General features: G+C 39.7%; 4 protein-coding genes across 6 annotated transcripts; 2 read left to right on the forward strand and 2 right to left on the reverse strand.

Moving 5' to 3' along the window:
* The first annotated feature begins 1,101 nt into the window (after nt 1-1,101).
* Nucleotides 1,102-2,484, forward strand: rxfp3.3b (relaxin family peptide receptor 3.3b). The gene has a single exon (XM_072673767.1). It carries the CDS (start codon nt 1,214-1,216, stop codon nt 2,405-2,407), a length of 1,194 nt encoding a protein of 397 aa, XP_072529868.1. The 5' UTR covers nt 1,102-1,213; the 3' UTR covers nt 2,408-2,484.
* A 1,788-nt stretch (nt 2,485-4,272) lies between these two features.
* Nucleotides 4,273-9,234, reverse strand: calml4b (calmodulin-like 4b). 2 transcript variants are annotated; one of them, XM_072672240.1, is made up of 5 exons: nt 9,187-9,234; nt 9,073-9,103; nt 8,271-8,411; nt 7,401-7,589; nt 4,273-4,519 (listed from the first exon to the last, which is right to left on the reverse strand). In XM_072672240.1, exons 1-5 carry the CDS (start codon nt 9,187-9,189, stop codon nt 4,422-4,424), a joined length of 462 nt encoding a protein of 153 aa, XP_072528341.1. In that variant the 5' UTR covers nt 9,190-9,234; the 3' UTR covers nt 4,273-4,421. The 2 variants fall into 2 exon arrangements, with proteins under 2 accessions (XP_072528341.1, XP_072528340.1); XM_072672239.1 differs by lacking the exons at nt 9,073-9,103; nt 9,187-9,234 and having other exon boundaries at nt 8,271-9,031.
* Nucleotides 9,235-11,796: 2,562 nt separating this feature from the next.
* Nucleotides 11,797-20,589, reverse strand: cln6b (CLN6 transmembrane ER protein b). 2 transcript variants are annotated; one of them, XM_072672238.1, is made up of 7 exons: nt 20,494-20,589; nt 16,947-17,067; nt 16,218-16,316; nt 14,669-14,857; nt 14,469-14,524; nt 12,945-13,067; nt 11,797-12,118 (listed from the first exon to the last, which is right to left on the reverse strand). In XM_072672238.1, exons 2-7 carry the CDS (start codon nt 16,947-16,949, stop codon nt 11,848-11,850), a joined length of 741 nt encoding a protein of 246 aa, XP_072528339.1. In that variant the 5' UTR covers nt 16,950-17,067; nt 20,494-20,589; the 3' UTR covers nt 11,797-11,847. The 2 variants fall into 2 exon arrangements, with proteins under 2 accessions (XP_072528339.1, XP_072528338.1); XM_072672237.1 differs by lacking the exon at nt 20,494-20,589 and adding an exon at nt 18,384-19,208.
* On the forward strand, nt 19,410-23,518 carry fem1b (fem-1 homolog b). Its single transcript, XM_072672236.1, has 2 exons — nt 19,410-20,639; nt 20,732-23,518. Exons 1-2 carry the CDS (start codon nt 20,392-20,394, stop codon nt 22,365-22,367), a joined length of 1,884 nt encoding a protein of 627 aa, XP_072528337.1. The 5' UTR covers nt 19,410-20,391; the 3' UTR covers nt 22,368-23,518.
* The last annotated feature ends 3,704 nt before the right edge of the window (nt 23,519-27,222 follow it).

Consider the following 27,222-nt stretch of genomic DNA (forward strand, 5'->3'; position numbering starts at 1 on the left):
TTTTGTTTACCACCTAAACTCATCCCTGTTGGGTGTGAGAACGAGCTACCATCAATGACCCATGACCCGTAAATTGTGTTGCTTCCTTTACTTCCATTGCATAGAAGTACAGTCTAAATATGATCAATTCAGTTAATTAAATAGAATTAGTAATGCACTTTTTATGTGATCTACTTGAATTCGCTTCAAAAAATGCAGTATCCTAGAAGCTAACTGAACCCTCTTGACATAACATTTGTAAATAAATTCAACACTTAAACTTTAGCTGACCTTAGCTAAGAAATACTGTACAACACACAGTAACACCAAGAAACTACTGAAACATAATAAAACCAGCATAAAAAATCCTAAGGAGGCTCAAAAATCAATGATTAAGCTTTTTTTTCCCTACAGCCTAAATCAGCCAGGGTCAAAGTACACCATGTCAGTGTTATAAGACAAGCAGGGCTCTGCGCACAAACCTTTGTCTGGCTCGTAAATGAGCAATAAAAACTGCAATAAAGTGCAAGCTGTTTTTAAGCGTCTTATTTCCACCTTAGGTGCTCCTGTTTGCTGGGCTTGCAACATTTGTGTGTGAGTTTTTGACCAATTCCAGGGACCAAAACAGCTGCAGACCCAGGTCCAACAAAATCTTGACACATAGAGCTACAGACTAATGACTGGAACCCACAGAGCTATTGGCAATAACTAAGACCCAAATAGTAATAGAAACACAGAGCTGTAGACCAATCACTGAGACTCAGAGAGCTATAAACCTATCACTGAGATCTATAAAGCTTTAGACCAATCATGGAGACCCAAAGAGCTATAGAGAAATCACTGAGCTCCATGCACCTATAGACCAATCACTGAGACCCATAGAGCTATAGACCAATCACTGAGCCCCAAAGAGCCAAAAACCAATTACTGAGATTCATAGAGCTATAGACCAATCACTGGGAAACTAAACGTTCCAGACCAGTCTCTGAGACTGAGTCGTCGAGGCTCAAGGGTCATCTGACCAATCCCAGCATTTGTGGAGCGTGCGCGTCACGCGCCACATGCACTAAAGCGCCTGCAGAGAGCATTGGGCGCTTTTTTCCTCTTGCGTGAAAAGGGAAATGCAGCCAGTGTCAAGTAACCACAGCAGAGCTCGTGCGAGATACCCATGTCCTTGTTGCACCGTAACTCAAGTATCGTCTCCACTTTCAGTTTTCTCCGAGTCTGAGGTGGTATGTACCCGGTCCAAAGGCTGGTGCTAGTGAAGGCACCTGTGAGCCAGAGCTTCGTGGAGAGGATGGCGGACGTGGGGAACAACCAGAGCGCGGTCAACTTGAGCACCTACTTCAGCCACCTGGAGGACATCGAGGTGTTCGCGGACGGCTCGCCCGCGCTCAGGTTTCTCGTCTCCATCGTGTACTCGTTCGTGTGTGCCGTGGGCTTGGTGGGCAACATTCTGGTCTTCTTCCTGATGAGGTCAAGACAGAGCAAGAAGCAGTCCTCTGTCAACTTCTTCATCCTCAACCTGGCCGTCACCGACTTCCAGTTCGTGCTGGCGCTGCCCTTCTGGGCCGTGGACATTGCGCGCGACTTCAGCTGGCCCTTCGGCCACGTCATGTGCAAGGTGGTGCTTTCGATGACGGTGCTGAGCTGCTACGCGAGCGTCTTCTTCCTCACCGCCATGAGCGTCACGCGCTACTGGGCCGTGGCGTCTGCCCTGCGGGACCGCACCCGGCGCGCGCGATGCTCCGTGAAGCGCGTGAGCGCGCTGCTCTGGTTGCTCGCCACGGTGGCCACGGTGCCCACGGTGGTGTTCTCGGCGCAGAAGCAAGTTTATGGAGAAACCCTGTGCCTCATCAGCCTGCCCGACCACGTGTGGCTCGCCCTGTACCACCTGCAGAGGATCTTCGTGGGCTTCTTGTTCCCGCTGCTCATCGTGTGCGTGTGCTACCTGCTGCTGCTGCGGCTCGTGCGCCTCCGCAGCATGAACAACAACCTGCCCAAACGGCGGTCCAAGGTGACCCGCTCTGTCACCATCGTGGTACTCTCGTTCTTCCTCTGCTGGATGCCCAACCACGCCATCACGTTCTGGGGCGTGCTGGTCAAGCTGGACCTGGCCAACTTCAGCCAAGCCTTCTACATTTGCCACACGTACGTGTTTCCCGTGGCCTACTGCCTGGCGTACGCCAACAGCTGCCTCAACCCGGTCCTGTACTGCCTTACGCGGAGAGAGTTCCGGAAAATGCTGAAGGACTTGTTCTGGAGGTTCTCGTCGCCGGCCGCGGTCAACAGCTGCCGGGTGCGCCCGTTCTCAGGGAGCACCAAAGGCGAGCCAGACGACAGCCAGGCGGCCATCCCTCTCAATGTGATCGACACGGAGCACTGCAGGCTCTCCGGGCTCAACGGTCAGTGCGGCACCCCGAAGTGAACGCGCGTAAACGGTGCGTAAAACCTGCTTGCTCGGTCTGGAAACTGGCAGCCTGCTGCAAACTGACTACCAACGTTTCCTCCTCTGTGAGTCCTGTATCTGAACAGTGCCGGTGCGTCATGTACATTTTCCTCAATGGTGTTCCACTGCGCTTCTATAACCTATATCTGTGAATACGTGTGCCCAAATTACGCACGACTCGAAGCCATTGCAGGCAGCTGCAAACTGTACGCCAGCGCGGACCTCAATGCATGGCTACTATATCTGCCTCTGTCGACATAAGCTACTTGTAAATACGTTTAGTTAAAATTGACCTACTTATTTAATGTAAGAGAGACGCGCGGTGCCAGTGCGCCCCGACGACACCAGTTTGGTTGTACAGTGAAAGCTTATTAAACGCGGGCAGGCGTAGTTTCTGTGATTTCTCTTTTGACATATTGGAGGAAAAACATGTTATGCAATGTTGTGGAGATGACACAGGACAAGTCTGTGGGAGCCGGATCTTCAGTGTTATGTTTACCCTTCAACTACACCCACTCTGGATCTGTTTCACTCTGATCTCTTGTCTTTCTCCGATGAACTCAAGTATGTGTGTGTGTGTGTGTGTGTGTTTTTTTTTACTGCTGCCCCGCGGAACATGCCCGAAGATTAACATCTGTTACTGTAAGTGTAATTAAAGTGTGTAAATGTTCTCAGTAATTTGATGGTTTTGCCCCCAAAGGAAATGAATGTACACGCCGCGACTCTGCTGTCGATTGTAAATCGAGTAATAAAGTCTTATCTTATCGAGGCAATGTTTGGTCTTTCCATAAGCACGATTAAAAAGGGGGTTATTGAAGGCTTTCGCTAAAATGTTATTCCATTTAATTAACGCTGGCCCACAGTGTTGTGCTTTTTAATGGACTGTGAATGCTAACGTGCTGAGTGAAGGGATGAGTTTTATTGTTTGAATAAAAGCACACTGAACAAGCTTGCAAAAAGCTTGGCAGCAGGGGCAATTTATGAGTAGTGACAGGGAGCGAGAGACTGCAGAAGACAGACTATAAGGTGAACTGAACTTAATGATGTTTACAGTCTTGATGCTCTAGACTTGATCAGCATTATTACATTATTAGAGCTCATTTCGCCAAGCGATTTATTATAGAGGTGGATACATCCACCAATTTCTTCTTGAAACCCACTTACGCAGTTTTTATTCACCAGTATGTTTTCTTATTTGGGATTCAATGGGATTCATCATTATCAGAGCATAGCTGTGATCAATTCTGCGCTTCCTAAGTCTGACATAGACTTTCTGTTAGGACTCATGAATGAACTTAAGAACATTCTTAGGAAGATCCTGATGAATGGGGCCCAAAGGTACTTCAAAAAACTGTAGCAACATCCTCTGCAGGATGGACGTCACCGGTGTTATTGATGCAAAAGAGAGACAACTTTCATTTGACTTAAATGTCTTGCAACATAATTTCCCCAATTTACTTTGAGATGAGTCATCGATCCACAGCTTTGAATCAATGTGATCTATCTGTTCAACAGACAAATCACAAGAGGGCACTGTAATTCTACTGCGGCACTTTATAACAGTTCAGACAAATCCCAAAAATATCAAGTCTAACAGCTTCTAGTTTAAGAAAAGACAAAGCTCCTGATTCTTCACGCTGACCCGTCCTTCACATTACGGTTCAAAGCACACGCAGCACCTACAAGTGGTCGCTCTCAAAAACATCCCACGCTTAGTGAATGATTTGACCAAATGGCATCCAGTCAAGCACTTATCAGTAATAATAGGGTTAGTGTGTGTGTGTGTGAAGCTATAAATCTTCTATTCTACTCAGAGCATGTAAATAATAGCCTAATCAAGCCTCTTGAAAAGATTTAGTGCTTTATTAGTCATCTGAACTCATTATTAGGTTAGGGTATTCTTGTGTTCAGGATTGTTAATGTAAACAGTAGTAAATTTACTCTCCAGTGCGCTGTTAAACTATTAACGCAATTTCTGCCTCTTGGTCATGCTTCAGCATCGCGTTGATTGCAGGGTCACCATCTTTGCAAAATCTTCATAGTAAATGCATTCGTCTTTGCCCACGCCAGCCTCTCTGAAGAGCTCGTCCACTGCAACGAAATGAAACCATATTTTTTTAAAAATGTTTTCACCAAACTGTTTCTATTTTTGTACTTATCCTGCAAGGACACATGCTTCCAGAAACAGTGGAAAAAAGCACAACTAAGCTTGTGTGTTAACAACTTTCACAAGTGAACAATCTGGCTCTGTGCCTATCAGTAGCCTTCAGAGATCTCCAGTAATCTTTAGTTGCTTGTACTTACTGCTACCTGCTGTTTCGTCCTGCATTTCAGAATATGGAACATAAACTGTGGTCACACAAAGTTACATTGAAAACAAATATCATTAACCCTATGAATTTGACATTTTATTTCTGATATATTTGTACAGTTGCGCTGCATCTGAGGGCATTATACAACAATGTTTTAATTGTTTGAATTGCTTACATTTCCACCATATATATTTCAAATATCGAAATCAATATCAATTTTTCTTGTATCTCAGTTTTTTTACTTTTTGACATCCTTTGACATTTTTTGACTTTTTGACATGAATCTGGCAGTTGTAATTATATTGTGTCAAAATTTCATGACCTGACAAATAGAAATACTCCTCAGAATTGGTATCAATTAAAAGTCTTTTTTTCCTTCACTTACAAAATTAAGCTTGGCAAATTTTTAGTAGTCTCTGTAGCTAATCAAACCTGATACAATATTTGAGCAAATCCTCATTTGCAGTTATTCTGTGTTTCATAACATAAACAAATAGGTTTGGGCACCGTTGCAAAGGTCTAAGGGTTTAAGACCTTGATTAGAAAAGCAGCCTTGGTTAGACAACTGGCAACTTTATATATAAATATAAATTATCAGACTCTTTAAACCTTGTACTCAACTCATCTAATAGGGGCTTCTCTAAGCAACTGTCCAAAAATCTCTGAGGGAACATCATCTCATATGCTGGTAAAATCAAAACACCTATGACTGCCAAGAACCTGCATGAAGGTTTCACAGTGTCAAGACGATGATACACCGTTCCACTGTTAAAAGCATAATCTTTATGAGAAGGAAACCTTCTCTGCGACCTTGTCACAAACTCAGTGTTTAAAGTATGCTACATGACATCTAAAGAAGCCAGATGAGATTGGAAACAAGTGCTGTGGACTAATGAGATCAAAATAGAACTAAGCACTACAGAGAGATCAATGCATGGTGGTGGATCATGTTTTGGGGTGGTGTTGCTGCCAGTGGCATTGCCGATATTGCACGGGTAGGGGGATTTCACAAATGCAAATTGATGCAAACCAACACTCTGTTAAAAGACTGAAGCTATAAAGGATGGCTTACAACAGGATAAAGATTCATAATATACCACAAAACCAGCACGGACTACCTGAAGAGACACAAGGTTTTTGGAAAGGCCCTTACAGTCTTCTGACCTATAAATGTTATGAAAGACAATCTAACCATGCATTAGAACTGGCTGAAAATATTGTATTTTATATTTGGTTAGCTATGGAGGCGGTGTTTACTTCTTCTAAATGTGTGATTTGGCCTAAGGTTGCCAATGTTCTGTATTAGACAGTACTAGTGCATCTAAAAAGTTCATTTTTAGTTCATAATTTAAGTCAAAAGGGTAAATTGTCACATTTTATTTATTACACATAACAGCACATATTTCAATCCTTTTTAGCTCACCAACATCAGAAATCCAGTATCTCACATTATTAGACTATTGTATAGGATGTACAATACAACAATGTCCAATGTCTGATCAGTATGTTCATTTAAACACTCAATACTTGGGGCTCCTTTATCACAAATTACTGCATCAATACGGCTTGGCATGGAGGCAGTCAGCAAACTGCAGAAACTTTACACTGGACTTGGACACCTTGGATTCTGTGCCTCTCCACTCTTAGACATTGATTTCCAAATGAAATTCAGAATTAACTTTCATCTAGAAAGAGGACTTTGGACCCCTGAGTAACAGTCCAACACTAATTAGCCCAGCTTCTGACATTGTCTCTGGTCCAGAAGTGGCTTGATATTGTCTGTGTGTGGTGGCTCTTGATGCACTGACAATTCGAACATTAAATATGACAGTTTACCTTTTGGAATTAAATTATGAACAAAAATTGACTTTACTATCTGCAACAAAAATGTGCTCAAAGCTCAACTGCTGTCTACCTGCTGCCTCTGTGTCCTTGAGAAAGTCACCAGCTGACCCTTCTGTTTTAAGCTCGTAATCTATGAGAAGTTCCAATGTATGGAAATACAATTAGGTGCTTTAAAAAAAAAAGCTGTCATTGGTAGTCATAAGCCAAGTTGTAAGTTGTAAATAAATAAATATAGGTTTAATAATTACAGTATTACAGGGAGTTTGTGCATTTATGATCTTATAATTTATGATCTTATAATTTATTTAGGTGCATTTATGATCTTATAATGTAAACAAAAGGTTGTATGTTCAACTTAAAAATCTATATATCCATCAGAGTACTTAAATAAACCTAGTTCAGTTACTTTACAGTGTAACTTTAGCTAGAATCACATATTTCATTCAGTCTTGATCCGTTACTTAACTACATTTTGATGTTTCAGTGTCCCAATGTATTTGAAATGGCATTAGCAATTAATAAAATTGTGTGTATATTATTAAATTAGTGTATTACTGTTTTTATGTTTTATTAGTGCATTCATTTATTACTGTGCACAATTAAATTACTTAGTCTGGTGGCTTTATTTGTGTAAAATAAATTCTTTGGTTAAAATTAAGAACAGCTGAACAAAATTAGATGAACAAAAGCAACATTTAATCATCAGTCCATCTAAACATTTCAATCTAAACCTCAGCTCTGTTTCCTTTGTCACAGTGTGTTCCTTTCCCTGTCTCAGTATTGTACTTCTGTCCAGTATTGCTAGTCCAGCCTACCTTCTTGATCCGTGAGCTTCTCTCCCAACACTCTTAGTTTTGCCCTGAGCTCAGAGGCCAGGACGAAACCATTCTTCTGCTTGTCCATTCTGCTCAAGGCCTGTATAATCTCCACTTCAGGGTTCTCCTGCTGAAGCTGTTCATACATCATGCTAAGAAAAGTTGAGAAGTCCAGCTCCCCACTCTTCTCTGATAAAGACAAAATTACGTGAAGCAAACAGAGAGTTAGAGGTTTTCATATATAATGCTAATTAGCACTTTAACACACACCTCATTTCCTCCACTTCACAATAACATAGCTCACACTGTAGCATTATGATGGTTCCAAAACCCTGCACCTAATAACTACTTAGTAAATAATATATTCATCAGCCTCTTGAAGGCTTAATATTAAATTATTCATCTTAAGATTTGTGTTTCAGTACAGTAAGAACATGTGCATGTTATGCAGTTAGAGTGAGGAACTGAAGTGTGGGCCACATACAGATCTTAACTACATAAACAGACTAGGCATCAAGGGGTTAGGTTGTTGCTGAATGAATATGTTTATTACTAATAAACATTGTGGCGGTCATGCAAAATCCCTGTATATCAGAGCTCGCAACTTTACAGGAAAAGGAAAAAAAAATCTTCTTAGCTTTTAATATAATTCTGTCATTTTGGAGCATTTCTATTGGTCTATTAATCATGAAATGAAAACACAATATAAAGAACAACTACCAAATTCACATTATACCACAACATTAATCAAAATGCATTACAACAATATATACTTTTGTACCAATACTCCTTTGTAAAAAAACTACTGCTACTGCTATTCGATGGCCTGCTTGAAACAGTAGATTGCAGTAGAAATCAGGGACAGCTAACCTATATTATGCATCTTCAGGTGCCTGTCCACTTCTGTCAGGGTAGGACTGCAACCAAGGCATCTCATCACTGTAATCAGGTCCAGGACTTGGATTTTGCCCTTGTGCTTCTTGTCATAGAGTGAAAAGCACTCTTTGAACTCTATAACAACAGTAAAAATAATAACAATGCATACATACTGTGAAATAAACATTTTCAGGATTTTTTAGGTGCTTTCTGACTTTGTTTAATCTACAATTACAAAGCAATTATCACTGTATTACCCATCATTATCCCAATGAATAAGACTGTGAAAAGTATAATGGTTTTATGGGGATTGTTAATAGGAGAGCTGTGAAGCGTAAACTCTCATTAATCTCCAGTGAAGGATTTAAGAGCTCCTCAGGACTGCTGGCTGGCTCCCAACCAAACTGCTTTATCCTTGGGACAGTTTAAGATAAGCTCCAGCACTCAGCGATGCAGCATTCAGCTAGTGCCTAAGACACAGCACAGCCAGTAGAAGGGTTCCGACAGGTTTCAGATTTCAGCTGTTTATTATCCAGGACACTGTAAATACAGGCTTGGCTTTATTCCCACCGCAGCCCCTTCTGCACAATGAGTGCGTTATGTCAGCTTCAGGGGCTGTGCTGCGTGAAGGAGGCCGGACAGTTTCTTGCTTTAGTTGGAGTTTAGTGAGAACTTTTCTGACAGAGATGCTCTGACGGAGGTCTGACAGTGACACCATCTGCTGCGACCTCGTCCTCAAAGCAGCTTCAACTACTGAGGTAAACATCTAGTCTACAGTTCGTTGTTTATCCCTTACCATTGATTTGATCGTGGGACAGAAACTTTGCCTGCAACAACAAACGTTTAACATCAGAGAGACAGCCGAACACGTTTTACAGCGAGACAACACAAACCCATATGCAGAACTTGCCATTTTCACAGTTGCGGCAGGGTGTATCTGTTCTGTATCCTCTCGGCGCGCTCACACACACACACACACACACACACACACACACACACACATTCAGAGCATTCATTCGGCCACGCCTCTTCCGCTGCCTGTCATACGATCGCTTTTTAATTCTTCTTCAGTTTGTGTCTGAAGTCCGATCTACCTGTGTTCTTAATACAAACAGCACACGTGTTTTAGCATCCATTCATTAAAAGAATATATATTTATAACATGACCTATTTCAAATACTAAGTATTTGCAGCATTCATTAATTCAGAAATGTGTGTAGCATGCACTATTCCCAAGATTAAATATTTGTTGCATGCAGTAATTCCAAGATTAAACATCTAAGGCATGTATCACTTCCAAGATGAAGCATTTGTAACATTCAGTTATTCCGAGATTAAGTATTTGTATCATCCACTAATTTCAAGATTAGGCACTTGCAGTGTGCCTTACTTGCACAATGAAGCATCTGTAACATGCAGTAATTCCAAGATAAAGCATTTGTAACATGCACTGATTCCAAGATTAGGTATTCATAGCATGCAGTAATTCCAAGGTTAAGTATTTACAGCATGCAGTAATTCCAGGATTAAGTATTTATAGCATGTGATAATTCCAAGATTACACATTTGAAGCATGCTCTAATTCCACTATTAAGCACTTGTAACATGCAGTAATTCCAAGATTAAGTATTTGTAGCATGTAGTAATTCCAGGATTAAGTATTTGTAGCATGCAGCAATTTCAAGATTATGCATTTGAAGCATGCATTACTTGCTAGATTAAGCATTTGTAACTTGCAGTAATTCCTAGATTAAGTATTTGTAGCATGCAATAATTCCAAGACTAAATATTTGTAACATGCAGTAATTCCAAGACTAAATATTTGTAGCATGCAGTAATTCCAAGATTAAGTATTTATAGCATGCATTAATTCCAAGATTACGCATTTGAAGCATGCATTACTTGCTAGATTAAGCTTTTGTAACATGCAGTAATTCCAAGATTAAGTATTTGTAACATGCAGTAATTCCAAGATTAAGCATTTGTAGCATGCACTAACTCCAAGATTAACAACAAAAAATCCAAGACTAAATATTTGTAGCATGCACCATTTCCAAGATTAAGCATTTGTAACATGCATTAATTCCAAGGCTAAATATTTGTAGCATGCATTAATTCCAAGATTAAAAATGTGTAGCATGTAATAATTCCAATATTATTCATTTAAAGCATGCATTGCATCCTAAATGAAGCATTTGTAACACGCACTAAATCTAAAATTAAGTTTGTGTAACATGCATTATTTGCAAGATTCATCATTTGTATAATGCACTAGTTCTAAGATTAAGTATTTGTAGCATGCATTTATCCAAAAATTAAGTATTTATAGCATGCATTAAGTCCAAGATTAAGCATATGTGGCATGCACTACTTCCAAGATGACATGTTTATAACATACATTTATTCCTGAACATATTTAAAGCTTGCACTTATTCCAAGATTAAGTATTTATAACATGCATTCATTCCAATAATATATTTTTGTTGCATTAATTACAAGAATAAGTATTTGTTGAATGCTTTTTATGCATTAATTCCAAGACTAAATATCTGTAGCATGGATTCATCCCGAGACTAAATATTTGTTTGCTCTAATTACAATATTACAAAATTATAATGTTTATACAATATTTACAGGAATAAAAAGTTTGCAGCATACCAACTTTTTAAAGTTTTGTGCAAAACAAAGACATGCATGCACATTGTTTTTAAAATCAAACTTTTAAAGTGAGAATTAATTACAGTATCAAACGTGATGTTTTCACTTCAAGATCAGTGATGTATTCTGTGCTCTATTTAGAATGTACTTTGGCCCTGCTGACCTTTGAATGAGTAGTTAACAAGGTAATACTGTAGCACAGAAGGCAATACTATGACACAGTAGCCACACCCAGGGATAAACAGATATGATAAAGAGCTATAATAAGAATGACAAGTAATAAATACCAGACATTTTAGGTCATGTCCTTTTATATCCATTAGAAGTATGGTATTTTTATAAACTGAGTGCGATAGATTGTCTATATATATGCGATAAGGACAGAAAGCAACACAGTTGATGGATATTTTAGAGTAACCATCATGCACATAACCTTTAATGACATGAGATTTTATTTATTAAAATAATAAAAAAAAATAAACACATGTCTAAATTGAATGTAAAGTACAATACTTGTAAAGTACAAGGAATAATATATAATCTATATAATATTTAGTATAAACTATATTAATATAGAAAATGATTTTCTGCATGTAAATGTCTACTAAATCTTTAAAATATTGTAGACATTTCTATTGTAAAATATAATTTGAACAACAGTGAAATCTTTAGTAGGTCCAATTTTGTGCTCATGACTGAATGAGTTAGTGAGGATAGTGATAATTTAGACCTCAATTTTTGAGTGACAGTGCTGAAGAGTGTTTCATCACGGAATAATAAAAAAAGAACTGTACAATGTAGATTGTAGATTAAAAAGGAACCATCTGGAAATAGTTAATCTTCACACCTTCTTTATTCACAGGCATTGCAGAGGACTTACACAGTCATAATTGTCACACAGACATCATAGTCATCATAGTTTATCTCTAATATGCAGCGTGTAAAAGGCCCAGGGCTCTGGTATGTAGATGACTCCTGGATATTTTTTACGGAGGATCTTGTCATTCCACAGACAACCAACCCAGACTGTGAGTAAAACCAAAACTACAGAGAAGCTGTACAGCAGAAACAGCCCGTTACAGTCAAGCACAAATCCTTTGCGTTTCTGATGCATTACAGTGGCTGTCATGGCAAAGAAAGTGAAGATGAAGAGGATGAAGACCTGACCTTCGGTCACTAGGTACCTAGAGGAGAACAAAAAAATGTTTTTTTGCATCCTGTTGACGTGCAACTAGATTCTTTTTGGTTAGTTATCACTGACACCCATGTTGAGAAGGGGTACTAAACATGGTAAAACTGAAGCATGACAAAACTAAAATATGTTTTATTTTACATAACACCTAAATGAATAAACTGAACCTATGACATCTTAAAAAGTAACAATTTTAAATGTATATAGGAAAGATATGGACTGTCATTGTTTACTTTGAGAGCTGTTAAAAAACTAACTCCACTGTGCGGTGGCTGTACTTTAGCCTGTCTAGCTTACACTGTGAGTTATTTTTATGCTTCAACAAGACAATAAATGCTTGAATTGTATTGAACAGAGTCCTGGCTTAGCTCAGAGACATTAGTGTTAGCACACCCTGGAAACAGTGTTTAACGGTGACATCGGAGCTTGTTGGTGTCCCCACGTTTTATCTCCTGTCAGATGAGACACTGCTTGGCCCTGCCCCAAGCAACGGTCATGCTGTGGTTCTACAACTGATACCGCCGAACTCTCCCTTTATCATAAATAATTCTGCCTTAACAGTACTGGGTTGGAGGGTTGAGCTTTACAGTAATAAATAATTAAAAGAGGAAGACTGCAATTAGTACAGATGTATCCACATTGATTAACAGCTTCGCAAAAATAACCAGAATTAAGCTAGACTGCTTTTACTGGTCTCACGTCAGTTCTGAGATTCCTCTTTTAATCATAAAGCTTTGCCTTTGCAGAGGGAGAGCTGAACTGGCTTCAGCATTAAAGGGCAACATTCATGCTGTTACATATAAGGGCTGGATACTGACCAGTAGTACAGGGAACTAGGAGCCAAGAGCAGCCATGCTGACAAGGGCATTCTCTTCTCCTCTTTGAGGACAGTGAAACAGCCAGAGAAGTACAGAAAGAGGATGAGGAAGAACGGGATGTACCTATTCAATAAAGAAATTAAAAATAGTTATTATTATTCTAGAAAATGCCTAACTCACAGGATCTCTACAATGCAAATGCACCCAGGCTTTTATGTATGTTGCTAAGTTAATGCATTCAAATACAGAGGTGGGTAGAGCAGCCTAAGCACATCCTCCAGATGCAAATTCATTGTTACCTCAGGGAAATAATGACTCAAGCACTAGTTAAAGTGCTTTCCAAAAACAAGTACAAAATTACAAGGTCAGTTGTATATGCTGTATGTGCTCAAATAATAAGCTCCCCGGGCAAAAAAAAGAGTCACCTTGAGTGTTTAACTTAACTTAAAAATCTGTGTGGTGTGTGACAGCAGTCATAGATTGAGAAAAAGTAATGCAGTGCAGTGAATGTCTTGTTTGATGTGTGAAAAAATGGACTGATTGCATTTGGGTGTGCCAAAGACAAAAGTGTGAGGGAAGTAGCTGAATTTACAGGTGTACGGTCATACGGGTTTACTATCAGTTGCAAAAATCACAGTCAACAAGAACATTCTCCTCCAAATTGTGGTAGACAGACAATACTGATGGACAGGGACCGCTAGCGTGTTTCACAGCTTGTGGATTAAAATTGCTTTGCTTCAATGCAGGTCTTTCACAACCAATTTCTGAAAAGGCAACAGCATACCATAAACACATGAAGCAGAATGGCATGCAAGGTGGCTAGTTTTGGTCCTGGGAGATTATTTTGATGGACTTTCTTTGGTATTTTCAAATAATAACAGTTTTGCACTTTTAAGTATATTAAGTATATTTGTGAGGAATCTATTTTAGATTATTTTTTTTTATTTTACACACCTTTGCAGGTTCATCAAATCAGTTTAGTTTAGACAAAGAGCAAAAACAAGGCCTAACAATTTTGAATTCATATACTGGTTGATGGTAGCTGCATTAAAAGTAGAACTGCAGTGCTATAAGTACAGTAGGGAGTACAGTAGTTGCCTCTGGCTTGTAATCCCGATGTGGATTTTTTTATAAAGCTGCTTTGTGACCATGCCCTTTGTTAAAAGTACCCTATAAATAAACTTGACTGGCTTGACTATTTAAGGAGTGTTTTTTTTTTTCATCTGCCCCTTTGGTAGTTCTACTCAAGTTGTTTTTAGAAAAAGCACTTTTACACTTACTCCTACATTTACTTTTTTCACTGAAGTAACAAAGCTGTTTACTTGAGCATGGCTCAAGGCTTGACCATTCTTCTCTTTTTTGGACAAAATGACTAAAATTAAATGCTTAAATATAGCTTCATAGTGAGCAACAGCAAAGCAGTCTGTGTGATAAACTGAAAAAATGAAATGAAACAAAAACAAAATGTAAAACACCATTAGAAAAGTATAAGTAAGTAAATGCAACTGGATACTTATTACCTACCACAAACACCGTCCAACATTTTCATCATAGTAATAAAGTAGCTCAAATGAGTCAACCTGTTAAAAGAAAAGAGAATTTCATAACTTCTACAGCCATTTCAACACATTTCTACTGACGAAATATGAATTCTAATCTGAAAGTGTGAGAAATATTATGTTAGAAAGTCAGCACATCAATATGACAGTGGAACGTTTCTGTACCAAAGAAGGTGGATTTAGGTTCTTCATGATGGGGTTCTCCCTCACGGACAAGTGCAGCTGGTAGCCACTGAGCAGAAGCCGATGATTCATGGAGTCTCCCACCAGATTTATGCTGGCGCCCATTACAAAGGTAATAATGCAGAGGTAAACAGCAGAGAGGGGTAAAGTTTTCGGACTGCGGTCTACGAGCTACAACAGAAAGATGTGAAAGTGTTTACAAAGGCAATGTAATGTATACAGACACACACACTGAAGATTAATGCACTGACATTATTTGGCCCCACATTAATAAAATATAATATATTAACGCAGTTACACCCAAAAGTAGATCAACTGAAGCAACCTGTGATTTCATGTAGCATGTTTTATTCTTGTAGAAATTAGGTATTTTATTCAGTTCTATTCAATACATTGCTGTTTTCAGTGCAAACTACCAACAGACTTGTGTTAAGGTGTATAGACAAGTGAGTGCAAATTGTTAAAGTAATAGATTTCCATGGAGACGCTTCTCGTCTAAGATCAGAGAAAATGGGCATCTAATGTAAGCCTCAAATGTGAAATTTCAACTGGGAGCCTAAAAAAGAGACTCTTGTGCATTCAAAGAATTTCATATATTAAACAAAGTGCAGTGGGCTAAAGGTCTTGGTTATCCAAGAGCCCAAACACAGCTTAAAAAAGGTCTGCCAGATATTGCAGGAGAAGCAAGAATCAGTAGGGATTATTTCAGACGTCTGGGTCACACATCATCTTCAGTCCGGTACTGCTGACCTCATCTCAGCACCACCCTTTTTTTAAACATACACCTATGATTTTCTGTGTGCCCTTTGTGTCCTGGTAAAACGTCTGAGACAGCTTCAGTCCAGAGAAAATGGAGTTGAAAAGACGACACTGACAAAAAGCTTGACTTTTCTGTAAATGGCCAATGCCAACAAAAGACCCATCTGCTCTGGCAAGTCAATATCTCAGACCAAGGTAGGTTCTAGTGGCTTTTTGGATACAGCGCTACAATTTAGGAGGGCTCTCTTTTAAGCATGAATGTAAACCTCTAAAGTTCATATTTGCATTTTCTCCATATTCTAGTGAGTAATGTTATAAAGTCTGGGGCTATGAGAATGTGTTATTTCAGGATGGAGAACAGACGTTCATCATCTCCATTCATTTCTGCGTCATGCAATGAAATAAGTATACAGTTTGCCATACCAGTTTTGCTGATAGTGGTCGAGCACATCCAACAATAAGTGTATTACATAAGAATTAATGATTTTGGCAAGTTTTTGCTGACTTTCGGGAGAGAGTTAGGACTTAGGATAAAAAAGATCTTTGGATACATAACAAGACTGTAAGGGCCATTGTAGACTATGTCAGACTGCAGGTTTGATCCAGTAAAAAGAGACATTAACCAGACTAGATGAGATTAAATATTTGGTCAAAACACAAGTACACACAAGCCCCTCACAACGACCTCTCACTTGCTTGCTTTGCGATCCTGCCTCTACCGTATCTATGTACCATCAACATCACATACCTACTACCATCAACATTCATTTACCTTCAACAGAAGAAAGGGTGTGATGACATTGTAAGCGATGTGGAAATAGTCTCCAACAATGAGCTTGTTCAGAGGGAACCACTCAAGAGGAAACAGGATCTAAGATAAAAAAAAAACAACAATACAAGATCATTCATGCCTTACTTCAGCCAAAACTCCAATGGGGCTCTAATTCTAACTCCACTTTTGATTTCACGTGCTGTATAGTTTGGGTTTTTTTGAGGTAAAAAGTTGGAATTTATGCATTTATGCATTGTGCATGTTTATTTTTATTATAAATGTGATTTTTTTCACAATGATCATTTTTCATCAATAATCATAATAATCTGGACATAGAACTGATTGACACTTTCAAAAAAGGCTGAAAGCAGTGGAAAAAGGTTATCCAGTGAAATGTTATCCAGTGACAAGACGTTCAGGTCTGTCTGTGAGCTGGGAAATGATTTTCTTCAGTATCTGCCAGGCAACGCTGCTTTTTACATTCAGTTCTACCGTCTCTAATTTCATAAACATATCGTAATGTTTTCATTGGCCAGTTAACAACTGGCTCGTGCTGATTGGTTTAAATATTTAAAATCAGGTGCTAGATGATGAATTACTATTCTAAGATCGGTTTGTTTCACACAAATCAAAGGTCTCATATCTGCTCTGAGAATAAGCACATTGTGTTTAGAGCAACATATCATGTTCTTACATAGCTCAAATTCCTTTCCTCTGCAGTTTACTAACCATAATGATGGACCTCCCAAAGTCCAGCACCCAGTTCTGGATGGTGAAAAAGCACCAGAGATCTAAGTGGAACTGAGGCTTCTTCACTGAAGTGTCTGCGTCCTTGGATCCATGTCTGTCACTATTCGAGAGAACAGATAACAATCACTAACGCCCATGACAAAACAGGTTTCACACTTCTGTAATGTCTATTATAGATGTTAGGTCCAATACATGTTTAAAAATGTCCCTAATGTTGTAATTAGGCAGAGCTGCACAAGGTGAGTACAATATTAGACTGTCATTACTGCTACATATTGCAATATGCCCTGCAGTCTAAAAACAGGCAAAACTTGATGTGACATGGTTAAGGATAGACTTGTCTGCATTAGTGTAACCAAAGTCATTTCAATTTGATTTTATATGACTGCTTTAATGTACCAGAACAGAACACCCAGGGAACATTCCCCCGCAAAGTCTGAGATCACTCTGGACGCTCACATAACACAATGAATAATGTTGTGATCAGCTAAAATGCATGACAACAATGAACTCCTTAGACCCTGCATGTAAGCCCTCACTTCATCACTCTCATAACTACATTACTGTCATAATTACCAGCCCATACTTAAGTAGAGGTAATTTCTTTAAGCTTTAGCTTCATGTAAGCAGTTTAAATCATGTGAGATGACACTAGCGTAGATGACTCTATCAGCTAATTCAAGATTAGACCTCGGCCTGTCTTGAGGTAGGCCTATATAAGGTTACGATTTGCTTAGTAGCAGCTCCATCAGTAAGTTATCTAAGAAGTTATCAGGACTCTGTCAAACGTGTGCATTATGAGCGAGGGGGCAGCGGAGGCTTGAGGGAACCCAATTTCTTTGCTTATTTCCGAGTCAGTAGGAATGCACAGAGGGTGGAGATGCAATGCATCTCCTGTTTTACATAGCCTGCAGAGACACACTAATCTCATCCGATTTGATCCTTTCAAATCCCCACCAAAAATCCTCTCACTGCGGGTTGGTCTCTAAGCCATCACGCAGGCTGCCTCCTGCACTGTGCATGCTGAATATCAGGTGGATGCTGCGCTCGGTTTGACTATTCCATTGTCAATATTATGCCTAAGAAATGCCTTTCCAGTCTTTCTCCAACACTATTACCTAATCTGCTTGTTGTAAAATGGAAGTCTTCATAAAGCATTATTTGTGCTAAAAGTCTACAACATCTCCTTGCAGGGGCTCAGTAAGCCACACAGACTTAGTAACACTGTTGTGATGGTTTCAAATAGGAATCGCACCCAGACGCTCAAACTGAACTTTTTTTAGGAGTCTGAAGCCCAAAGAGAAGCTCACAACTCAACTGAGGTGTTTTGGGGTTGTTTTTTTTTTTTTTTTTTTTTTTTGTTCTGTTTAGTTTTAGTTTTAGTCGAGATCAATGGCCTGTTAAAAAGAGTCAAACCTAGCCAGAAAAGCCAGCTGCAAGGCAGCGCTCTGCCTCTTTCGCACAATGGGTTGCATTGCTCTTCCAGCAGCACCATGAAGATGAGCAGATCCACAGGTATCCCCCTTCTTCCCGTCCTCCGGAGTCGTCACGCCACTTCAGTAGTGACTTCAGAAAGTCAGCAGAAGTGTTAGCATTGACGGGGTCAGCCCAGTCACGGAAGGTTTCCCCACTGTCGCTTGCTTACAAAGCAGCACCACGGCCATGGTTGTCCGGTACTGTCTCACTTTTAGTAACATGAGATGCGGGTCTGGCACCATCGATCCCCTTCGATCCAGCCTCTGCGCTGCGCTGTTTCCCTCTCGCAGTGTTTACTTTCTCATCTCGGCTTCCGAAAAGGAGGCAGAAGTCAGGACTTCAGGACTGACTTGCTCGTCTGAGGAAACTGCAGGCTATTTTATTTTTCAGAATGAACCGTCAATCCCGCCCCTCCCCTCAGTGTTTCAGCGTTTAATCCTCTGCATGTACAAAATACACGAGTTTATATGTATGTAAGTCGCTTTCAATAGCCATCATTTACTTTGTTAATTGTTAACAGCCCCAAATATATGAAAATAAATAAATTAAATAACAATTTAATAAAATAAAACAAAATAAAAAATAATAAATGAATGGATGAAGGCGTAGGCAAGGATTCGATATAGAAATGTTACAAATTTACCCACTACATTTCGGCCTATAGTATGTATGCTTCAATGATAAATTGTAAAATAAATTTGTTAATAATAAAGTGTAATAAAGTATAACTGCACTGTAGTATAATTTGTGTTATAGTACGTGTCCATTTAAACATTACCTGTGTTCCACTAATATTGAACTTTAACTGAAATTAAATAAAAAAAATACATATAAATAAAATAAAATGTATTATTATTAACAACAACAACAACAACAACAATAATAATAATAATGCTGTAATTTATATTCTTTATTATTATTATTATTATTATTATTATTAATATGATTAAAAGTTAATATTCAAAACGTCTGTTGGACACTTTAACCCCAAACATCATTACAAAAAGGCCATTTAGTGACAGGAAAGTGAGAGGATTATTTGAATATATTCATGACCACCGAAGGTTTTTATAGGTGCCTAACTGGATCACATAATATAGCCCACATAGTGTTTTAATGGATGGTAAAGGGTAAGTTTAGTTTTCCTCTTAATGTTAATTTAATTTCCTCTTACTGTTAATGTAACAGTACCTGAATGCTTTACGTGTTACGAACAACTACCAAATGTATTTGTTGCCGCTTAATTCGAGGACTTTTATTATATAAATAACCACAGGAACAGTATTGCTACTATATCCTGTTATTGCTCGCTTGCTAACTTTGCTAGCTAACCGCAGTCCGGCTCTGCTCGGTTTCAACTCATTTGGAGGCAAAGGTTAAAACTGTCTTGTCAGATATTGTGCTAGATTTTGCGGGCTTATTTCTTTTGGGACAGCGCTCATAAACATACCTCGATTGTGTTTCCAAGGTTAGATATTAGCTAACAGTAGCTAGCTACCTTAGCCGGGCTCAACCCGAGATTCATCGATGTTGACTCAGCTGTAGCAGCTAAATCAGCTAGCTGGCAGTTCGCTGACTGACCGAGTCTGACGCGTGAATCCGATGGGCATGTTTATTGGAGTTCATTGTAGATCATATGTATAAGTAACATCTCGCTAGTTCACCTATGCTTGGTATTTGCCATCGTCGCTTGTTACCTAGCTTTAACGTTACCAGCAGACCACCCCACCTGTATGCCAGCCAGGTCACGGTATTAAAGTTGGGAAGTCTTCACACTAGATTCATAAAATAGCTACCAGGCAGAAATGAGTTTCGGTAAAGTCGATCCTGGATATTTCCTTCACATGAGCTTGTGAGCTCAAACTGGCATTTTAATGGGAGGCGGGCCGTGTTGTAGTGAATCTTGTGGGCGATACTTGCGAAAACGAAGGAGGCACCGGTGGCCCGAATGGAGTCACTGGCAGGGTACGTTTACAAAGCGGCTAGTGAAGGCAGAGTCCTGACACTGGCCGCCCTGTTGCTGAACCACTCTGTGACTGAGACACGGTACCTGTTGGATTATGTAACCCAGTTGGGCGGCCAGCGATCAACTCCCCTCATCATTGCTGCAAGGAACGGTCATGACAAAGTGGTTCGCCTGCTTCTGGACCACTATCGAGTGGACACTGAGCAGACGGGGACGGTTAGGTTTGACGGGTAAGTGCTTTCATGTCAGTGTTGACTGGTATTATAAAGAAATATTAGGCCTGTCTTGTGAGCCAGTAAGAAAGTGTGTATTTCTTTCCCAGATACGTCATCGATGGAGCCACGGCTCTTTGGTGTGCAGCAGGTGCAGGGCACTTTGAGGTGGTACGGCTTCTTGTGTCACACCATGCCAACGTGAATCACACCACCCTCACCAACTCCACTCCTCTCAGGGCTGCCTGCTTTGATGGCCGACTGGACATTGTGCGCTACCTGGTGGAGCATAGTGCCGACATCAGCATTGCCAATAAGTATGACAACACCTGTTTGATGATCGCCGCTTATAAGGGCCACACAGATGTGGTGCGCTTTTTGCTCGAACAAGGGGCTGACCCTAATTCAAAGGCTCACTGTGGTGCCACCGCGCTGCATTTTGCTGCTGAGGCTGGTCATCTGGACATTGTAAAGGAGCTGGTGAGATGCCAGGCTGCCATGGTGGTGAACGGCCACGGCATGACTCCCCTCAAGGTGGCAGCGGAAAGCTGTAAGGCAGACGTGGTGGAGTTGCTTCTAGCCCACGCTGACTGTGACCCTCACAGTCGCATTGAGGCCTTGGAGCTGTTGGGTGCTTCCTTTGCTAACGACCGGGAAAATTACGACATTCTTAAGACTTACCATTACCTGTATCTGGCTATGCTGGAACGCTACCGTGACCCTGAGAGGATTATTGCCAAAGAGCTCCCGCCACCTGTGGAGGCATATGGGGGCCGTGCGGAGTGCAGGACCCCACAGGACCTAGAGGTCATCAGACAGGATCGGGACGCGTTGCACATGGAAGGACTGATGGTTCGTGAGCGCATATTGGGTGCGGACAACATAGACGTTTCACATCCAATAATATACAGAGGTGCTGTCTACGCTGACAACATGGAGTTCGAGCAGTGCATTAAGCTGTGGCTGCACGCGTTGCGTCTGCGTCAACGAAGCAACCGCAACACACACAAGGACCTCTTGCGCTTTGCCCAGGTGTTCTCGCAGATGGTTCACCTGAAGGAGCCGGTACAGGCTTCAGATGTGGAACAGGTGCTGCGCTGTAGTGTTCTGGAAATCCGGCGCAGCATGGCGCGCGTGGAATCTGCCTCTGAGGCCGAGCTTCCGGCTTGCACTGACAATTACGAATCCAACATCTTCACGTTTCTTTACCTGGTATGCATCTCCACCAAGACTCAGTGCGGCGAGGAGGACAGAGCGCGGCTCAACAAGCAGATCTATGACCTGATTCGCCTCGATCCACGCACCAGAGAGGGCTCCTCGCTGCTCCACCTGGCTGCCAGCTCAAGCACACCTGTGGATGACTTTCACACCAACGACGTGTGCAGCTTTCCCAACGCACAGGTGACAAAACTTCTGCTGGACTGTGGTGCTTTGGTGAACTGCGTAGACAACGAAGGCAACAGTCCCCTGCACCTCATAGTGCAGTACAACCGACCCATTAGTGACTTCCTCACCTTGCACGCCATCATAATTAGTCTAGTGGAGGCTGGAGCTCACACAGACATGACCAACAAACAGAAGAAGACTCCGCTGGAGAAGAGCACAACGGGGGTGTCTGAGATCCTCCTGAAGACACAGATGAAAATGAGTTTAAAGTGCCTGGCTGCTCGTGCCGTTCGACAGCATCATATCACCTACCGAGACCAGATTCCTAAAAGTCTTGAGGAGTTTGTTGAGTTTCACTGATCCTTATTTACATATTTTATTTTATTTTATTTTATTTTATAGTTACTTTTTCAGTTTCCTTTCTTTACCAATCCAACGGTGCTGGGAATTATTGATCAAGTATATATTTTTTAGTAATTTTCCTTTTTTTTTTTTTTTAATAAATCCTTTCCTTTTGTTGAAAGTGCGAGTCATAAGGTCCTATAAATGGATTTTACACCCCTCCTTAAAATCTGACGTACCTGTTCATTTAAACTGATGCAAAGTGTCTGTCACATACTTCTGAAGATGGTTCTAAAGAAATGGGGAAACATCCTCGTTCAGCACTGGCCAAGCCATGGACTTCAGTCAGTTTTTCCTGATTCTTTTTCATATGAAAAACATCTTTGTCCGTAACAGCTATATTCTTTGTCTAGTCTGGCAGTGGTTTTCATGTTCCACATACAGTGTTTGGGTGTCTTTTGTAAAATGCTGTGAAATAATGCACTGGTGCATTTTGGGGCCATTGCTAAGGATCTGAACAGACATTGAACTCTGTGTGAGCTTCAGTCTTTTTATGCGAATGACCAGAGACTTGACAGAACGCTTGTTTTTTTTTTTATTGGCTGCACTTTGCTCTTATGAGGTTTTTTCTTTGTTTGTTTTATTAACATATTTTATAAAAGAAAATATTATTTAAAAACAAAGCTAGAAGATCTATTTTCTAAAGAATCATTAGCAGAGGGTTTGATGTACTAAAATTAATTCCTTTTATAAATACACTAAACTGTGCCTGTGACAGGTTGTTTAAAATCCCTTGTCTTTTTTTTGTTTGTTTTTCTCCAGACTTTTCCTTTAACCACTATGCCAATTTAAAGTAATTTATAAAATCTTTAGTGATTACTTGCTTTAAGTACAGTTTTGGGGACAGAAGCTCAATTTGTGTGGGCTGTAGTGTCTGACTGGCTTTACTTGGGCTGGTGCTCAGATGTTTTTATTCTGAGAGTCTGAGAGAGAAAGAGCATGTCTTCCCTCTTCAGTTGCATATGCTTGTCTGTGTGAGTGTGATATGAAGATTTGAGTCTGTAAGCCTGACTTTAAAAGTTTGAATGATGACTTTGCTTCATGTCCTTGAGAACCAGTGATTGTAATGTGTCAGTGAATTTTTATTTCCAAATTGAATAAACCAACATTAAACACAAACAGCTCATCACTTCTGTGCTTTAGTTCTTTAAGATCCATGGTGCATGGATAATGATGTCGCTGCAGGGAGTGCCTGTGTTTGACAGCTCCACGGACCTGGAGTCATGGGTTCGATCCTCGCTTTGGTTGCTGTTTGGAGTTTGGTGTGTTCTCCCCATGTCAGTGTGGGTTTCCTCCGGCCACCCAAAAATATGGCCATGCTAAATTGCCCTGAGTTGTGAGTGAATGGTTGTGTGCAAAGGACGGGTGCCTGATGACAAAAGACTCTTCCGGATAGGCTCCGGAACCACCACAACCCTGACCAGGAAAAATCTGATAAAAAGGTGGAAGGATGGATAGCTGGTACTACTTTTGTATGCATGTCATAATCTTGTGATGTAAACAGAGTACTGTGATTTATTTCTGTAATTTCGCCCACTTTATATGCACATCTCTCCACTAGTATCTGCTACTTTTCCAAAACAGCTATATTTAATTAACACTTTTTTTTCTATATCTTACACATTTAAACTTTGAGCTTGTGAAATAGGTAAACATATGCACATACACTTAACATTTATGCAAAAGCCTACTTAAGCACTGTAAAACTTTGACATTGGACATTACTGGGTAAGAGGCTTTTTACTGAAAAAAGAGGTAAGGTTCCACTCTCTTTATGCTCTACCTGTATTTGTAGATGTTCAATGTACAAATAGTATTTACCAAAATATATGTAAATTAGAACAAAAATTACAACTGTAAAATGTGTAGCAGCCTGGTGGGTACAGCTGTAAATTAGGTGTACCTCGTACGTCCATATACAGTTAAAACCAGAGGTTTACATACACTACATAAAAAGAAACATACGCATTTTTATCACACTGTCTGACATCAAATCAGAATAAACTATTTCTATTTGTTTAATGCCAGAATAATGAGAGTGCAATTTTATCACTTTCTTCAAAGTCAAAAATTTAAGCACATTTCATTAGTATTTGGTACCATTGCCCTTAAACTGTATGACTTGGGTCAAACGCTTGGCTTCTCATGATAGTTGGCAGGAATTTTGGCTCATTCCTCCTGACAGAACTGGTGTAACTGAGCCATGTTTGTAGGCCGCCTTGCTCGCACATGCCTTTTCAGCTTTGCCCATATATTTTGAATAGGACTGAGATCAGGGCTTTGTGATGGCCGCTCCAAAACACTGACTTTGTTCTCCTTAAGCCACTTTGTAACCAGTCTGGCAGTATGCTTCAGGTCATTGTCCATTTGGAAGACCCAAGCTTTAACTTCCTGGCTGATGTCTTAAAATGTTGCTTCAGTATTTCCACATAATGTTCTTTCCTCATGATGCCATCTATTTTGTAAAGTGCACCAGTCCCTCCTGCAGCAAAACAAACCCAACAACATGATGCTGCCACCCCCGTGTTTCACAGTTGGGATGGTGTTCTCAGGCTTGCAAGCTTCCCCCTTTTTCCTTCAAACATAACAATGGTCATTATGGCCAAACAGTTCAATTTTAGTTTTGTCAGACCACGGGACCTGTCTCCAACAATTACGGTCTTTGTTCCTGTGTGCATTTGCAAACATTAATCTGGCCTTTTTTATGTTTCTTTGGGAGTAATGTCTTCTTCCTGGCAGAGTGGCCTTTCAGCACATGTGGATACAGTACTCGTTTCACTGTGGATAATGACACAATCTTACCAGACTTGTGCAAGTCCACAATTCTCTTCTGGATATCTTGGCTGATCTCTTTCGACTCTCCCATGATATTACACAAAGAAGCAGCGTGTTTTAGGTGTGCCTTAAAATACATCCACAGGTGTGTCTCTAATTAACTCAGATGTTGCCAATAAACCCATCAGAAACTTCCAAAGACACTACATCATCATATGGGCTGTCCCAAATTGTTTAAAAGCATAGTAATCCTAGTGTATTTAAACTTTTGTTTTTAAAGAAAGTAATAAAAACTTTCTTCTTTTAACTGCCTTAAAAATCCCTCTCCCATTATTCTGGAATTTAGCAAATAGAAATAATTTTGGTAATCCTAATTGACCTAAAATGGGAAATATTTATTCCAAATTTATTCTTTTTATAGTGTGTATGTAAACTTCTGATTTCAACTGTACTGTAAAACAAGTCACCTATTGGGTTTAACTAGCTCTGTTGGTTGGTATCTGATTTCCGAACGTGATTTACATTATTCCCTCTTTAATTTAGATTTGACAAAAAAAAAATGACAAAAGACTCGAAAGCAAAAGTTTGAACCAAGTTTATTAACTTTGCCTCTACATTAGTTTTAATTAAGGCATTGGATATCTCCATATACACCCCTTTCTTGTACTTTTACAAACATAGGCAAAGACATCAACTGAGACATCAATTAATATATCAATTGCTTTTAAATTATTGCAGATGTTCATAATATTAAATTCATTAAATTAGCATCTCTTCACTTTTGCTTTCTTCAACATATTAGAATCACATTCATGTTAGCTCCAGTAGACTGAATAATAAAATGGTAGTGCCACGCTTTTTTATTTTGTTTCAGTCCAATATATGCATATGTTTATGAGTGGTGTGCTGCAAATGACAAGGCATGCTGTTTTTTACTAATTGGCCTTTGTCGTACCTAACCCTTAGTCATGCACAGCTGACAATGTCGTATCTGTGTGCTAAGGCTGAATTTGAAAAAGCCATGTGTTGGATATTGCATGTCATCAATTATACATTTGCAATGAGTGTTGCTGAATGAAAATAAGGATAAACTGCTAGCCAGGGAAGACAGAGGCTTGATAAATGTCCTAGAATGGCTGAATGGAAAATATTTGGCCACTTGTTTGAATGAAAGTTTAAAAGCCTATTGAGGAACTTAAGTCCATGTAAGGTGCAAAGCAGCATCATAGTTGTGTGCACAGCGTCAGCTCCATGATTATAATAGGTATTTAAAGTTTTTTTTTATATTAGATCACCTTGCTGTATTTCAGAAGGCAATGTTTATTTACAACGTTCAAGTTTATATGTGTAAGTGCATCAACAGGGACTTATTGCTAAAATAATGTCTTGCAAAGTATCAAGTGTTGATTTGTCATCACCATAATGCTGACGTTGTGGAGTACTAGTCTTCATTTAAGTCTTTTTCCGTTTGCCTTTCAATCTAAAATATACTGTATATATATTTTTATAATAGAATAATAAAATTCTAATTTATTACTTTGGTCTGGGTTCAAGACCTACCTACCCTAGTCCTAAAGGTGCCCTAGAATGGTGAACTGTCCTCCTTCAAAAGAAAATCTGGCATAACCAAAACAAAGCTCTGAAATGGGCCACTTCCAATACCTCAACTGTGGAAAAGCCAGTGAATCAAGTGGGCAACACAATCTGGTCAGACTCGGGAATAATTACAAAAAATAACTGCAGTGTTAAAAGCTATGCTATGCTAGGCTATGCTTTGCTATGCTGTGCGACTCCTGTGAGCCACTGCAGTGATGTGAACCAGCCAATAAATGCAGAGCTCATCATTTTGATTGACAAGCCCACCAAAAAAATGATTTTATTCTAAGGCAAAAGAAGAAGGTTGTAAATGGGCTTGTACAACCACATTTGATCATTTTTACCCTAATCAGTCACATACTTATATGATTATATATTTATATATATAAAATAACTTATATTGATGTATATTTATACATCAAAAAATGCATTTCCATGGCAC

The sequence above is a fragment of the Salminus brasiliensis genome, chromosome 2, assembly GCF_030463535.1.
Source record: "Salminus brasiliensis chromosome 2, fSalBra1.hap2, whole genome shotgun sequence".
In the NCBI taxonomy this organism is placed as follows: domain Eukaryota; kingdom Metazoa; phylum Chordata; class Actinopteri; order Characiformes; family Bryconidae; genus Salminus; species Salminus brasiliensis.

Coding starts and splice junctions, on each gene's coding strand:
- calml4b (XM_072672239.1), bottom strand. CDS start 8,463: ATGTTTATTTCACAGTATGTATGCATTGTTATTATTTTTACTGTTGTT. Junction 7,590..8,270: donor CCTGAAGATGCATAATATAG/GTTAGCTGTCCC, acceptor TGTCTTTATCAG/AGAAGAGTGGGGAGCTGGAC. Junction 4,520..7,400: donor GAAGCTCACGGATCAAGAAG/GTAGGCTGGACT, acceptor ATTTCGTTGCAG/TGGACGAGCTCTTCAGAGAG.
- fem1b (XM_072672236.1), top strand. CDS start 20,392: ATGGAGTCACTGGCAGGGTACGTTTACAAAGCGGCTAGTGAAGGCAGA. Junction 20,640..20,731: donor GGGACGGTTAGGTTTGACGG/GTAAGTGCTTTC, acceptor TTTCTTTCCCAG/ATACGTCATCGATGGAGCCA.
- cln6b (XM_072672237.1), bottom strand. CDS start 18,442: ATGCAACCCATTGTGCGAAAGAGGCAGAGCGCTGCCTTGCAGCTGGCT. Junction 14,858..16,217: donor CACCCTTTCTTCTGTTGAAG/GTAAATGAATGT, acceptor TTTCTGTTGTAG/CTCGTAGACCGCAGTCCGAA. Junction 14,525..14,668: donor ACCTAAATCCACCTTCTTTG/GTACAGAAACGT, acceptor TTCTTTTAACAG/GTTGACTCATTTGAGCTACT.
- rxfp3.3b (XM_072673767.1), top strand. CDS start 1,214: ATGTACCCGGTCCAAAGGCTGGTGCTAGTGAAGGCACCTGTGAGCCAG.